At 41.5% G+C, this 16,521-nt stretch overlaps 1 protein-coding gene and 1 long non-coding RNA gene across 4 annotated transcripts in view; one reads left to right on the top strand and one right to left on the bottom strand.

The window, feature by feature from the left end:
* SLC26A8 (solute carrier family 26 member 8) overlaps positions 1-16,521 on the top strand; it is an 86,508-nt gene that overhangs the window by 7,514 nt on the left and 62,473 nt on the right. For all 3 annotated transcript variants that reach the window (XR_001885097.1, XM_017870078.1, XM_017870079.1), the window contains exons 2-3: positions 1,562-1,751; positions 9,310-9,449. Coding sequence is in view for 2 of the 3 variants with exons in the window: in XM_017870078.1 (XP_017725567.1) it covers positions 1,564-1,751; positions 9,310-9,449 (328 nt within the window). In the remaining variant the exon portion in view is untranslated. The remainder of the gene's footprint in view (positions 1-1,561; positions 1,752-9,309; positions 9,450-16,521) is intronic.
* Positions 9,840-16,521, bottom strand: part of LOC108528325 (uncharacterized) — an 18,167-nt gene continuing 11,485 nt past the window's right edge. The window contains exon 3 of the long non-coding RNA XR_001885100.1: positions 9,840-10,645. This is a non-coding gene — a long non-coding RNA (uncharacterized LOC108528325). The remainder of the gene's footprint in view (positions 10,646-16,521) is intronic.

Below are 16,521 nucleotides of genomic sequence, written 5' to 3'. Positions count from 1 at the left end.
TTTTTTTGTTTGAGATGGAGTCTTGCTCTGTTGCCCAGGCTGGAGTGCAGTGGTGTGATCTTGGCTCACTGCAAGCTCCGCCTCCTGGGTTCATGTCATTCTCCTGCCTCAGCCTCCCAAGTAGCAGGGACTACAGGTGCCCGCCACCACGCCTGATTAATTTTTTTTGTATTTTTTTTTTATTTTTTGTATTTTTAGGGGTTTTGCCATGTTAGACAGGATGGTCTCAATCTCCTGACCTCATGATCCACCCGCCTTGGCCTCCGAAAGTGCTGGTATCACAGGTGTGAGCCACTGCGCCCAGCCGATTTTTTTTTTTTTTTCTTTTGAGACAGGGTCTTGCTCTGACACCCAGGCTGGAGTACAGTGGTGCGATTCCGGCTCACTGCAACCTCCACCTGCTGGGCTCAGGTGATCGTCCCACCTCAGCCTCCTGAGCAGCTAGTACTACATGCCCATACCATCACACCCAGCTAATTTTGTTTCTATTCTTAGTAGAGACAGGGTTTCACCATGTTGCCCAGTCTAGTCTCAAACTTCTGTAGCTTTTTCTGCTACACCATGAGGCCACTAACTGTATACTTGGCAGTCATTCAAGAAATATTTGTTAAGGGCCTGCTAAGTTGCTAAGTGAAAACCGTTAGTTTGGGTCCTGGGGCTGCTGCTGTGAATAGTCACAGTCCTGCCTCCTGGTCTTACTTTTTTTTTTCTTTTTTTGTTTTTTGAGACAGAATCTGGCTCTGTTGCCCAGGCTGGAGTGCAGTGGTGCGATCTCAGCTCACTGCAAGCTCCGCCTCCCTGGTTCAAGCCATTCTCCTGCCTCAGCCTCCTGAGTAGCTGGGACTACAGGCGCCCACCACCATGCCTGGATAATTTTTTGTATTTTTAGTAGAGATGGGGTTTCACCGTGTTAGCCAGGATGGTCTCAATCTCCTGACCTTGTGATCCGCCCGCCTTGGCCTCCCAAAGTGCTGGGATTACAGGCGTGAACCACTGCGCCCAGCCCCTGGCCTTACATTTTGTGGGGGAAACAGACAATGGATAAACAGACAAATAATGAATCAGGTGCTGGCAAGTGCTGTGAAGAAAAGTAAAAGGTAAAGGGGTAATGATGGCTGCTATTTTAGAGAAGGAGTTAGAAGACTTGTATTGAGCACTTAACCCTTCATATGGACTTCTTCATATATGCTGGATAGTGAGCATTTTCAGTGAAGATTGTTGATTAATACTGTCTACCTCTTGATCATTTTCCTACAACATATCAACACAATTGAATATAAAGAAAACTAGGCCTCCCACCAGGACACCTGGGTTCTAGTCCTGGCTCTAATAAGTATCAAACAGCAAAGACTGTTTAAACTTCTGGGTTTTGTTGTCTCCATGTGAAAAATGAAAAGAATACACATAAAATTATACAACATTGAGAAAGAGTTTTGTACAACCGAAAGATGCTATGCAAGTGTAAAACATTATTATATAGGAATTTTATTTCCTTAAAAATACGCTGAGGATCTAGACTACTGAAAATGCTTTTTTATTTGATCTCTTCCCACTCATCCAGGAATGGCACAACTAGAAAGGAGCGCCATCTCTGGCTTCAGCTCTAAGTCCAGGCAAAGCTCATTCCCCTATGATGTTAAACGTGAAGTATACAATGAGGAGACCTTTCAACAGGAACACAAAAGGAAGGCCTCCTCATCTGGGAATATGAACATCAACATCAACACTTTCACACACCACGTCCAGTGCCGGTGCGTGTGTCCGATCATTCAGCCGCCACCCAGCGGGGCAGGACTGAAACCTAACCTGACTCCTTTGGTGTCCACTTCTCTTTCTTGTCTGAGTTCCTGTAATCAGAATCCTGTAGTTGATTGTGTAATTTTTCTTCAGTCATTTTTGTGGTTTGTCTTGCAGTACCTTTTTGATTGTAAACTTCCTGGGCATAAAGATCTTGGGTGTCCCTACAGTATCTAAGGAGGATATTTCATAATTCCATTGTTCAATCAACCACGACTACCAGACTCCTGACCAAAAATAAGATAGCCAGCAAGCCACAGTGGCTCACACCTGTAATCCCAGCATTTCAGGAGGCCAAGGCAGGCAGATCACTTGAATCCAGGAGTTTAGACCAACCTGGGCAACATGGTGAAACCCCGTCTCTACTAAAAAAACAAAAATTAGCTGGGTGTGGTGGCACGTGCCTGTAATTCCAGCTGCTCAAGAGGCTGAGGCATGAGAATTGCTTGAACCTGGGAGGTGGAGGTTGCAGTGAGCCGAGATTGCGCCACTGCATTCCAGCCTGGGCAACAGAGCAAGCCTCCGTCTCAAAATAAATAAATAAGATAGCCATGGTGGACTGATGAATGGTAGGGGAATGAGATTCTTCTAGTCTCATATCCAGCAGGGCCCACATGGTGGTACTCATGGTCACCAAGGTAGAATCTACCACCACCACCTCTGAGACCCACTGTGACTAGCTAGGTCCTGCAGTTCAGGGGCTCTTAGCCTGTTTGTGTGCTTTGAACCTCCTAGCAGTCTGATAAAGTTAATCAACCTCTTTCAGAATAATTTTTAAAATGTTTTTTATTGCAGTGAAATACGTCTCACATAAAATTGGCTATTTTGACCATTTTTAAATATACAATTCAGTGGCATGATTGACATTCGCAGTGTTGTGCAACCACCACCGCTATTTCCAAAATTTTTTCATCACCTTAAACAGAAATTCTGTTAAGCAATAATTCCCCATTTCCCCTCCCCTCAGCCCAAGTAACCTCTCTTCTGCTTTCTGTCTCTACAAATTTGCCTATTCTAGCTATTTCATTTAAGTAGAATCATACAATATGTTTGTCTTTTTGTGTCTGACTTCTTTCACTTAGCGTAATGTTTTCAAGGTTCATCCCTATTGTAGCATGTATTAGAAGTTCATTTCATTTTATGGCTGAATAATATTCTCTTGTATTTATATACCACATTTTGTTTATCCATTCATTAATGGACATCTGAGTTGTTTCTACCACCGTTAGGCTGCTGTAAATAATGCTGCCATGAACATTGGCACAGGAGATCTGTTTGAATCTGTTTAGGGATATAACTGGGACTAGCATTGTTGAATCACATCATAAATCTGTGGTAAATTTAACTTTTTAAGGAACTGCCAAACTGTTTTCCACAGTAGCTGCACCACTTTACATTTTCATTGGCAATGTACAATTTCTCCATGTCCTCTCCAACATTTGTTATTTTCCATTTTTTTAATTATAGCCAACCTATTAGGTATGAAATGATATCTCATCGTGGTTTTCTGTTTTTGCTTTTGTTTTGCATTTTCCTGATGACTAAAGATGATGAGTATCTTTTGGTGTGTTTATTGGTTAATTATATATCTTCTTTGGAGAAATGTCTATTCATTTCCTTTGTCCTTTGTAAAATTAGGTTGTCTTTTTGTTGTTGAATTATAGAAGTTCTTCATATATTCTGGATATTAAACTTCTATCAGATATATGTTTGTAAATCTTACATAATTTGTAAATATTTTCTCCCATTCTGTAGGTTTCACTCTGTTGATAGTGTCCTTTGATGCAGAAAAGTTTTTTGGTGTTTTGTTTTGTTTTGTTTTGTTGAGATGGTGTTTCACTCTTGTTGCCCAGGCTGGAGTGCAATGGCACAATCTCCGCTCACTGAAACCTCTGCCTCCTGGGTTTGAGCGATTCTCCTGCCTCAGCCTCCCAAGTAGTGGGGACTACAGGCACATGCCACCACGCCCAGGTAATTTTGTATTTTAATAGAGATAGGGTTTCCCCAAGTTGGCCAGGCTGGTTTTAAACTCCTGACCTCAGGTGATCTGCCCGTTTTAGCCTCCCAATGTGCTGGGATTACAGGTGTGAACAACTGCACCTGGCTGATGTAGAAAAGTTTTAATTTTGATGAAATCCAATTTATCTGTATTTTCTTTTGTTGCCTGGACTTCTGGTGCCATATTTAAGAAACTATTATCAAATTCAAGATCATTCAAGATCATGCATATTTTCTTTTCTTTGTTTCTTTTTTTTTTTTTTTTTTTGCAGGGGCACAATCTCCACTCACTGCAACCTCCACCTCCCAAGTTCAAGCAATTCTCCTGCCTCACCTCCTGAGTATCTGGGACTACAGGTACACGCCACCATGCCCAGCTAATTTTTGTATTTTTGAGCGATTCTCCTGCCTCAGCCTCCCAAGTAGTGGGGACTACAGGCACATGCCACCACGCCCAGGTAATTTTTGTATTTTTAATAGAGATAGGGTTTCCCCAAGTTGGCCAGGCTGGTTTTAAACTCCTGACCTCAGGTGATCTGCCCGTTTTAGCCTCCCAATGTGCTGGGATTACAGGTGTGAACAACTGCACCTGGCTGATGTAGAAAAGTTTTTAATTTTGATGAAATCCAATTTATCTGTATTTTCTTTTGTTGCCTGGACTTCTGGTGCCATATTTAAGAAACTATTATCAAATTCAAGATCATTCAAGATCATGCATATTTTCTTTTCTTTGTTTCTTTTCTTTTTTTTTTTTTTTTTTTTTTTTTTTTTGCAGGGGCACAATCTCCACTCACTGCAACCTCCACCTCCCAAGTTCAAGCAATTCTCCTGCCTCACCTCCTGAGTATCTGGGACTACAGGTACACGCCACCATGCCCAGCTAATTTTTGTATTTTTAGTAGAGATGGGATTTCATCAAATTGGCCAGGCTGGTCTCGAACTCCTGACCTCACATGATCTGCCTGCCTCGGCCTCCCAAAGTGCTGGGATTACAGGCATGAGCCACTGCTCTGGGCCAAGATGGTGCATATTTTCATCTATGTTTCCTTCTATGAATTTTATAGTTTTAGCTTTTAAATTTAGGTCTTTGATCCTTTTTGAAGTAATGTTTGTATATAGTGTAAGGTAAAGGTCCAGCTTTATTCTTTTACATGTAGATATTCCATTTTCCCAGGACAATTTGTTAAAGAGATTGTCTTCACCTAGTAAATGGTCTTGGTCAAATAATTTTTTAATGCATAAAATAAGCAGGATTATAAGGAAAACCAGTTACATTGAAATACAGTTATCTAAATATCAAAAATACCAAAATTCTGTTATTTAATAATATAGGTCTAATAACTACCATAATTTCAAAGTAGTGATGAATGTAACTAATATTTCAAGATCTCCTTAGCAATTGTAATGTATATAGAAATGTTTGTGATTTCTACTGGTGACAAAGTCAAGTTCTGCTGATACTACTGTGGTTTGTTGCCAACATTCATAATTGAAGGAAATGCTAAAGAGGTTAGTGAAGTAAAGATATAAGTTTTCCGACATAACTTCACATATATCCCCAAATACTATCTACAGACCCCTTGGGGGTCCACAAACCTCAGGTTAAGAATCCAGGCCGGGTGCAGTGGCTCACACCTGTAATCCCAGCACTTTGGGAGGCTGAGGCGGGTGGATCACTGAGGTCAGGAGTTTGAGACCATCCTGGCCAACATGGTGAAACCCCGTCTCTACTAAAAATACAAAAATTAGCTGGGCTCGGTGGCATGCGCCTGTAGTCCCAGCTACTCAAGAGGCTGATGCAGGAGAATTGCTTGAACCTGGGAGGCAGAGGTTGCAGTGAGCTGAGATCATGCCACTGTACTCCAGCCTGGCAACAGAGTGAGACTGTGTCTCAAAAAGAAAAAAAAAAAAAGAATCCTTCATGACCTACATCATTATAGCAATCATAATTACTCAAGTTGTCATCACTCACACTCTGAATTTATTAGTCCTTCTTGTCCCCTGGTTTATCACCCACAATTGGCACATGTTGGTATGTTGGCATGTTGGTGACAATTGTGGAAGGTCCCTACACAGCCCTGATGCGGACTGTCCCTTCCTTGAGACATTTTCCTTTGTCCACATCTTGCCTTTTGTAAGTTGTGCTCTTGGATGTCCCTCTCTAGTCCTCTCACTTCCTCTGCTCCATGATGGATCTGGGGACATGTGCCAAAGAGGGTATTTGGGGGCAACATTGACTTTGTCTCTATAAAATGATGGTCTTTTCCCCTAACTTTACCCTCATTATAAAAAATTATTCCCAGTGAAATTTCAACCTAACTCCTTTCTACCTTTCTTAGACTTGCCATCCAGACACTTAAATCTGACCCATTCTGCCTCCCATAAGCTTTCTAGCAACTGTTACTCCCTACTTCTAAAACATACGGTTCTCTCCACTTCTGAATTTTGACCAGAAAGGTAGCACAGCACAGTAGTTAAGAGCACAATTCTGGCTGGGCACAGTGGCTCATGCCTGTAATCCCAGCACTTTGGGAGGCTGAGGCGGGCAGATCACAAGGTCAGGAGTTCAAGACCAGCCTGGCCAATATGGTGAAACCCCCATCTCTATTAAAAATACAAAAATTAGCTGGCCATGGTGGCGTGTGCCTGTAATCCTAGCTACTCGGGAGGCTGAGGCAGGAGAATTGAGACCAGAATGCAGAGGTTGCAGTGAGCTGAGATTGTGCCACTGCACTCCAGCCTGGCTACAGAGTGAGACTCCATCTCAAAAAAAAAAAAAAAGCCCAATTCCGAAGCCAGGCTGCCTGATTTTGAATACTAGTCCTGCTGCTTCTCAGCTGTGTGACCTTAGGTAAGCTATTCAACCCTGCTCTGCCTCAGTTTCCTTATCTGTAAGATCAACATGATAATAGTACCTGCCTCATAAAGTGATTATGAGGTTTTAAAGAGTATTTGTAAAGCAACTAGGAAATAGCACTAGATAAATGAGGTTTTTTTCTTTTTTTTTTTTTGAGACGGAGTATTACCGTGTCATCCATGCTGGAGTGCAGTGGCGCTATCTCAGCTCACTGCAACTTCTGCCTCCCAGGTTCAAGCGATTCTTCTGCCTCAGGCTCCCAAGCAGCTGGGACTACAAACCTGGCTAATTTTTGTATTTTTAGTAGAGATGGGGTTTCACCATATTGGCCAGGCTGGTCTCAAACTCCTGACCTTGTGATCCGCCCGCCTCAGCCTCCCAAAGTGCTGGGATTACAGGCGTGAGCCACCGCGCCTGACCATAAGTGAGTTTTTTAATGTAAATAAAATAATATTTTAACCCCATCTCTTTCTTTCTACAGAAAACCTCTTAATATCTTTCCTCATTTTCTTCCTCTTTAACAATTGTAAATCCCCCCTCTAATCAAAATCTCCTCTGTGCTTTCATTTTGATTCTTCTATTTCTCACTTTTAAGATGTCTTAACTGAAATCCAGATTCATGTCTAAATGCTAATACTATTTCCCCATCAGCTTCAACTTCCATTCCTCTAATTCCCTCCTTAGTTCCTGTCACTCTTAAAGCCTCATCACTCCATGTCCATTGTATTTTTCACCATGGGGAAGAGCTTTGATGACTTTGCCTTGGGTGGCTGGCTGGTCTTTCCCTAAGTGACACACAGAGAGGAAGGGAGACTGAACCAGGTGAAGGAACAAACTGTTCCAGTGTCAGCTCTACTCTCCTCCACAGAGGCTCATAATTAGAAAGAGCATACTTTGTACACCTGCCACACACCCAGGGACTCTCCTAAGAACAGCAATGTGATGTTCCTTCCAAACCAATGGTCTTGCTCATGGCTGTCAAGCAGCATTTCACAGCTTCCAATAGGAAATTTGGAGGCAGGAGAGTGGCTAGAACACTGAGCTAAAATCAAGGACCTTGTTTCTAGCCCCATCTCTGCTCACACTTATTCCTGTGACCTTGGTAAAGTCATATTTATTTGGCATTAATTACCTTAGCAATAGTAATGCCCATAGTTGTGAGAGTAAAACATATGTAAAATTACTTCTTGTCTGAGCACACACTTCAGCCCTGACTACGTTAAAGTTATATTTGTTATTGTAGTCAAATCCCAATTATCTAGCTCAGTTTACACACGAAAATCTTCATACTTTTGCTTTCAACCCATGCTAAGATCTAAATAACAAAAAGCAATTTAAAATCAAATTGGTTTTCCTGGTTGATTAATGATGATTCTGTCATTTTAGATGATCTGAAAGTTAAAGCAGGTTTTCTCAATCTCAGGATCATTGACATTTTGGACCAGAAAATTCTTTCTTGTGGAGAATTGGTCTGTGCATTCTGTGCTGTTTAGCCTCTACCCACTTGCCAATTGCAAGAGTCAAAAATGTCTCTGGGCCAGGCACGGTGGCTTATGCCTGTAATCTTAGCACTTTGGGAGGCTGAGGCGAGCAGATCACCTGAGGTCCGGAGTTTAAGACCAGCCTGACCAACATGGTGAAACCCCACTTCTACTGAAAATACAAAAATTAGCCAGGCATGGTAGCACATGCCTGTAATCCCAGCTACTCAGGAGGCTGAGGTAGGAGAATTGCTTGAACCCGGGAGGCAGAGGCTGCAGTGAGCCAAGATTGTGCCACTGCACTCCAGCCTGGGCGACAGAGCAAGACTCCATCTCAAAAAAAAAAAAAAAAAAAAAGTATCTGGAGATTGCCACATGTACACAGGGGAACAAAACTGCATCTAGTTGAGATCTACTGGGCTAAAGGATAATAAAGTCTTATTTTGTAAAGTTGTTTCTTTACATAACTAAGTCCTTAAGCACAGGACTTCATATTCTGTATTTTCTACTAATTTCTACATGTCACAGGTCAAGGCCAGACAGAGTAAATGTTTGGTAAAAATTTTAGTGCCATGCTCTCCTCTCCTCCACAGAGGGTCATAATTAGAAAGAACACACTTTGTGTACCTGCCTCGCACTTGGGGACTCTCCTAATTGAGAATGACATGAATGTGTTAACTGCCCTTCCACCTATCAATGTCACACCTCAAAACACTGTCCTTGTCAAGAGAAAACAACAGCAATCCATTTTTCTCCTGGAAAATTCGTAGGTTTAATTCTTCCCCAACATCCTGTGAAAACACAGAACTGATTACATGCTGGACGTGTATGGCTTAGTTCTTGACATATACATAGCACTTGGTTCTGAAGCTAAGGTGATTTAGTCCCCCAGGGATCATGTGGTGATGTCTGGAGACATTGTTGTTGTTAGCTGTCACAGCTGAAGGAGGGAGTTCTACTGATATCAAATGTGTAGAGATGAGGGATGCTGCTAAACATCCTGCAATGCACAGGACAGCCCAACAACAAAGAATTTTCTGGTCCAATATGTCAAACTGTCAGTAGTGCTGACAAGACTCTGCTTTTTCTTGGCTACGTGCGCCAAATGCCTTTTATTGGCTATGCGGGCATTTTCTTTGGAGAAACTAACCAAGTCTCTGCTCTTCTTTCACACAGCTGCTCATGGCACAGGTTCCTACGATGCATACTTACAATCTTTCCCTTCCTAGAATGGATGTGTATGTATCGATTAAAAGATTGGCTTCTTGGAGACTTACTTGCTGGTATAAGTGTTGGCCTTGTGCAAGTTCCCCAAGGTAAGCAAGATATGAAGCCTGTTCATCCAAAGACAATGTATCAGACCTTGTCCACATGCCCAGGGTAAACAATTACTTATGCTAGATGAATAGAAAAAAAATTGAATTTTATTCACAGCATTACCATTTGTTCCCTTATCTGCCAGATTTCTAACGTCTCCAGGGTGGTTCCAAAAGACTTGGTTTAGTTTAGACCCCTGAATGCTTTCCAGAGTACTTGTAACATCCACTCTTTGTTATTTTTTTCCTTAACTAGTTATTTCATACTCATAACTATAATACATCTCACTTGGCATTGGTTTTACCTAGAAAGGGGAAGGATAGGCTGGGCACAGTGGCTCATGCCTGTAATCCCAGCACTTTGGGAGGCCAAGGCAGGCAGATTGCTTGAGCTCAGGAGTTCCAGACCAGCCTGGCTAACATGGTGAAACTCTGTCTCTACAAAAAAATACAAAAATTAGCGGGGCCTGGTGACTTGTGCTTGCAGTCTTAGTTATTTTGGAGGCTGAGGTGGGAGGATCACCAGAGCCCAGGAGGTTGAGGCTGTAGTGAGCAGTGATCACACCACTGCACTCCAGCCTGGGCAACAAAGCAAGACCTTGTCTCAAAAAAGAAGAAAAAGGTAAAGGATAGGAAACATAGCATGCCAGCATCTCTCCAGCAACTGACAAGCAATCCAGTGCCCACTCTTTGGTCTTCCAAGTAGCAGTTCAGATGTAAGACAACAAGATCACACAGATAGGTGTGGGAGCTTATCTGGGCTTTACAAACTCGTTTCCTGAATAGGAATCAACAACTCTTGTAACAGTTCCATAAATATTGCTTCCAGAGTCCCACAAGGGACAAGTCCAGTTGTAAGAGTCACTCTGCTCAGAGAATCCCAAAGGTAGGGCTTCCAACTGCATATATCTTTCATTCACAGTCCTCTTGGTCCAGATGGAGTATACTATTTGGGCTCGTTTTTACCATAAGCAATTCTGCCTGGTAACACAGTTTCCATTCTACCATTATAAAGTTTCCAGGGAAACAGAGCTAGAAAGTTAACCCAAGATCAAATTCATCCTCAAAAAATAGAATGGGTTTTATAAATCCTTTACTCACAGTAGTTTATAGTTCCCCAGATAGTCTTTAAACACCTCCTTTTCTCTATTTTTCTGAGGCCCAGCAGGCAGGGTTGAAGCCTGTGATCAGGCAGGCTGTGGATAGCACAAAAGAGGTCAAGAACATAAACAAGTTGTGGCTGAAATCCAACTCTAGTACAGCACTGTTAACTGGGGAAAACAGATGACTTTTTAAATCTTTATTTACTTATTTGTTTCTAAATTATCAAATAATAAAATTGGCTTTTTTTCCCTTTTGGTGTATACTCAGATTGATTTTAACACACATGGCCAGGACTGGTGGCTTATGCCTGTAATCCCAGCACTTTGGGAGGCCTGGGCAGGCAGATTGATTGAGATCAGGAGTTTGAGACCAAACTGGGCAACATAGCAAAACCCCATCTCTACTAAAAATACAAAAATTAGCTGGGCATGGTGGTATGCACCTGTAATCCCAGCTACTTGGGAGGCTGAGGCAGGATAATTGCTTGAATCCAGGAGGTGGAGGTTGCAGTGAGCCAAGATTGTGCCACTGCACTCCAGCCTGGGTGACAGAGTGAGACTCCGTCTCAAAAAAAAAAAAAAAAAAAAAACAAAAAAAAAAAAACAAAAAAAACCACACAGATATAGATTTGTGTAATCACCACCACAATCGATGCAGAGCAGTTCCATCACCTCCAGAACTCTCATGCCATGCTTTTAAAGTCACATCCCCCTGCCGATCTATAACCCTTAGCAACCATTGATCTGTTCTCTAGCACCATAATTCTGTCTTTTTGAGCACATCATATAAATGGAATCATACAGTAGGTAAATTTCAAAGGCTGGCTTCTTTCATTATGCCTTATGCCTTTGAGATTCACGCAAATTGTTGTGTGTATCAATAGTTCATTTTTATTGCTTAGTAATATTCTACTATACAGATATATCAGAGCTTTTTATTAATCCATTCACTTGTGGATAGAGATTGTGTTTCCAGTTTTGGTCTCTCACAAATGAAGTTGCTATGAACATTCATGTACAGGTTTTGTGTGAACACAGTTTTTATTTTACTAAGCTGGAGCTGGATTGCTGGTCACATGGTACGTGTATGTTTAACTTTATAAGAAACCACCAAACTGTTTTCCAGAGTGGTTTTCGCTACCATTTTACATCCCCACCAGCAAAGCATAAGAATTTCATTTCCTCCACATCATCATGAGCACTTGATATTGTCAATATTTTTAAAATTAAACTTTCTATTTTGAGATAATTATAGATTCACATGCGTTTGTAAGCAACAACAGGTAGAACCCATGTACCCTTTACTCAGTTTCCCCAAATGGTAATATCTTGCAAAACTATGATTCAGTCTCACAACCAGGATATCAGCATTGTTTCAGTCAAGATAGAGAACACTTTCACCACCACAAAGATCCCTCAAGTTGTCTTTTGTTTTTGTTTTTATTTTGTTTTAGTTTTTTGAGACAGTCTCCCTCTGTCGCCCAGGCTAGAGTGCAGTGGTGCGATCTTGGCTCACTGCAAGCTCCACCTCCCTGGTTCACACCATTCTCTGGCCTCAGCCTCCCAAGTAGCTGGAACTACAGGTGCCCATCACCACACCCAGCTAATTTTTTTTTTTTTTTTTTTTAGTAGAGATGGGGTTTCACCGTGTTGGCCACAATAGTCTCGATCTCCTGACCTTGTGATCTGCCTGCCTCAGCCTCCCAAAGTGCTGGGATTACAGACGTGAGCCACTGTGCCCGGCCAAGTTGTTTTTTTATAGCCACCACTACCTGCCTCCTGTCCTTATCTCCTCTTAATCCCTAGCAATCATTAATATGTTCTTCACTTCTACAATTTTAACATTTCAAGAAAGTTATCTAAAGGGAATCATACAGCATATAACCCTTTGGTATTGGGTTTTTTTCACTCATAATTCTGTGGAGATTCATCCAGATTATTGTATATATCAATTGTTTATAACTTTTTAAAATTTATTTATTTATTTATTTATTTATTTTTGAGATGGAGTCTCACTCTGTCACCCAGGCTATAGTGCAGTGGTGCTATCTTGGCTCACTGTAAGCTCCACCTCCCAGGTTCACACCATTCTTCTGGCTCAGCCTCCCGAGTAGCTGGGACTACAGGCGCCCGCCACCATGCCCGGCTAATTTTTGTAATCCACCCACCTTGGCCTTCCAAAGTGCTGGGATTACAGGCATGAGCCACTGCACCTGGCCATAACTTTTTATTTTTGAGTAATAGTCCATGGTATAGTTAAACATTTACCCACTGAAGGATATCTGGATTGCTTCCAGATTTTAGTATTATACATATAGATGATATGAACATTCATGTGCAGGTGTTTTTGTTTGGTGGTGGTGGTTGTTGTTGCTGTTGTTGCTGTTGTTGTTTTTGAGAGGCAGTCTCGCTCTGTCACCCAGGCTGGAGTGCAGTGGCACAATCTCGGCTCACTACAAACTCTGCCTCCTGGGTTCAAGCAATTCTCCTGCCTCAGCCTCCTGAGTAGCTGGGATTACAGGTGCACACCACCGTGCCCAGTTAATTTTTGTATTTTAGTAGAGACAGGGTTTCACCATGTTGGCCAGGCTGGTCATAAACTCCTGACCTTAAGTGACCACCTGCCTTGGCCTCCCAAAGTGCTGGGATTACAGGCGTGAGCCACAGCGCCTCGCCTCATGTACAGGTTTTTAAAATAAATGTTAAGTCTTCATTTATCTGGGATAAATGCTTAGGAGTGTAGTTGCTGGAGTATATAGGAGTTGCCTGTTGCCTTTTTTCACCAACCTGTTTTCCAGAGTGGCTTAACATATTACATTCCCACTAGCAATCTATGAGTGATCCAGTTGCTCTGTATCCTCAACAACATTTGATGTTGTCACTATTTTTTATTTTAGCTATTCTGATAGTCATGTAGTGATATCTCATTGTGGTTTTAGTTTGCATTCTCTTAATGGCTAGTGATATTTAACATCTTTTCATATGCTAATTTCCATCTGTTATTTTCATAAAATGGCTCTTCACATCTTTTGCCCATGTTCTAGTTAAATTCTGTTTTTACTATTGAGATCTGAGCATTTTTGGTAGATTCTGGATACTAGTTATTTTGTCTTTCAGGTTTTGCAAATATTTTCTCCCAGTCTGGAGCCTGCCTTTTCATACTCTTAACAGTCTTCCAGAGCAAAAGGTTTTGATTTTGATAGTCTCATTTTTAGTATCTTTTATTTTAGCCATTCTAAGAAGTATGTAGTGGTATCACATCATTGTTTTAATTTGCATTTCCCTAATGCTTAATGAGGTTGAAGATCTTTTCATGTGCCTAACTTGCTATCCTCATATCTTCTTTGAAGGGTCTGTTCAAGTACTTGGCCTATTTTTCCATTGAGGTTTTATTTTTTTCTTGTTGTTAATTTTTGAGCTTTTGTTTTTAGAGATAGGATCTTGCTCTGTCACCCAGGCAGGAGTGCAGTGGTGTGAACATAGCTCACTGCAGTCTGGAACTCCTGGCCTCAAGCATCCTCCTGCCTTGGCCTACTAAAATGCTGGGATTACAGGCATGAGCCACCATGCCCGGCCTCAACACCATTTTTAAAGAATATCCTCCAGTGAATTGTTTTCACACCTTTGTTAGAGATCAAATAGGCATCTTTTGTGCGAGTCTCCTTCTAAATTCTCTTCATTCTGTTCCACTGATCTATGGGTCTATCCGTTTACCAATACCATGTCTTGACAGTGAGTTTTAAGGTTGGGTGATATGCTTCCTCCAGCTATTTTTTTTCCAAAATTGTTTTAGCTATTCTTCCATATTCATTTTATAATCAGCTTATCTAAATTTACCAAAAAAGGTTTCTGTTTAGATTTTGATAGGTATTCCATTAAATCTACAGATTATTTCAGGGAGAACTGGCATCTTTATTATGTTGTCTTCCAATCCACGATTATGGTGTCTCTCCATTTATTTAGGTCCCTTGATTTCTTTCATCAGCCTTTTGTAGCTTTCAGCATACAGATCCTACATGTTTTGTTAGATTTGTGCCAAAGTATTTCATTTTGGGGGTTTAAATGATGGTTCAGTCTCTAATTATTCATTGTTTGCATATAAAATACAATTGATATTTGTGTGTTTTCCATCCTGAAACTCCTTTATTAGTTCTAAGAATTTTTGGTAGATTCCCTGGAATTAAGTACATTGACAATCATGTCATCTGTTAGTAGGGACAGTTATGTTTATTTCTTTTTTTTTTTTTTTTTTTTGAGACGGAGTCTCGCTCTGTCGCCCAGGCTGGAGTGCAGTGGCCTGAACTCAGCTCACTGCAAGCTCCGCCTCCCGGGTTTACGCTATTCTCCTGCCTCAGCCTCCCGAGTAGCTGGGACTACAGGCACCCGCCACCTCACCCTGCTAGTTTTTTGTATTTTTTTAGTAGAGACGGGGTTTCACCATGTTGGCAGGGATGCTCTCGATCTCCTGACCTCGTGATCCGCTCGTCTCGGCCTCCCAAAGTGCTGGGATTACAGGCTTGAGCCACCATGCCCGGCCCCTTTATAACTTTTTATTGCTTGTTGTACTGGCTAAGACTTCCCATAGTATAAGGATGGTGAGAATAGACATTCTTGCCTTGTTCCTGAACACAGGGAGAAAGCATTCAGTCTTTTCTTTTTTTTTTTTTTTTTTTTTTTTTTTTTTTTTGAGACAGAGTCTCGCTCTGTAGCCCAGGCTGGAGTGCAGTGGCCGGATCTCAGCTCACTGCAAGCTCCGCCTCCCGGGCTCACGTCATTCTCCTGCCTCAGCCTCCCGAGTAGCTGGGACTACAGGCGCCCACCACCTCGCCTGGCTAGTTTTTTGTATTTTTTAGTAGAGACAGGGTTTCACCGTGTTAGCTAGGATGGTCTCGATCTCCTGACCTCGTAATCCGCCCGACTCTGCCTCCCAAAGTGCTGGGATTACAGGCTTGAGCCACCGCGCCCGGCCAGCACTCAGTCTTTTACCACTAAGTATGATGTTAGCTGTAGGATTTTTGTTGATGCCCTTTATTAGGTTAGGGAAGTTTTTATCTACTCCAGTTTGCTGAGAAATTTATCATAAATGAATGTTGTATTTTGTGAAATGCTTTTTTTTTTTAATCTATTGATATGACCATGTGGTTTTTCTCTTTATTTGTTTAATATGGCAGGTTACATTAACTAATTTTTTTGAATATTGAACCAGCCTTGCATTCTCAGAATAAGAGAGTATTCGCACTATGTTACCATATGTCTAGTTGCATTCCTGCAAAAAGAAATTTTCCTGTGACAGCTACAACCAAAATGGCCCATTTGTATTAATATAGTCACTTTACTTCTATGAAAAAAATTTCTAGTGTATTCCTATGGTGCTGCAATGAGACAGCTAACTCTTGGAACTGATGCGTTAACTACGAGCCCCCTATCAGTTTCTACTTATATTTAAATAAAGACCAAAGTTGGAGGATATCCCATTGCTAAATTAGCAAGCCATCAGTATAATCTTGTATCAAAACAAGAATGACATAAGAGTAATATCTAGCATCCACCACAACACCTAGCACATAGTAGGCATTCAAAAGATATTTGTTGAATAAAAATGATTACATAGGTGGTTATGGTAGCTCACACCTGTAATCCCAGCAGTTTGGGAGGCTGAGGAAGGTGAATCACTTGAGGTCAGGAGTTCGAGACCAGCCTGGCCAATATGGCAAAACCCTGTCTCTACTAAAAATACAAAAAGTAGCCAGGTGTAGTGGTATGTGCCTGTAATCCCAGCTATTCGGGAGGCTAAGCCAGGAGAATTGCTTAAACCTGGGAGGCAGATGCTGCAGTAAACTGAGATCACACCACTGCATTCCAGCCTGGGCAACAGAATGAGACTCCATCAGGAAAAAAAAAAAAATGATTACATAGCTATGTGAATGAATGAATCCAACCAGCTCTTTTTTTTTTTTTTTTTTTTTTTT

The sequence above is a fragment of the Rhinopithecus bieti genome, unplaced genomic scaffold (assembly GCF_001698545.2).
Source record: "Rhinopithecus bieti isolate Rb0 unplaced genomic scaffold, ASM169854v2 scaffold_4553, whole genome shotgun sequence".
NCBI classification, from domain to species: Eukaryota; Metazoa; Chordata; class Mammalia; order Primates; family Cercopithecidae; genus Rhinopithecus; species Rhinopithecus bieti.
This window is presented reverse-complemented; position numbering and strand designations above follow the sequence as displayed.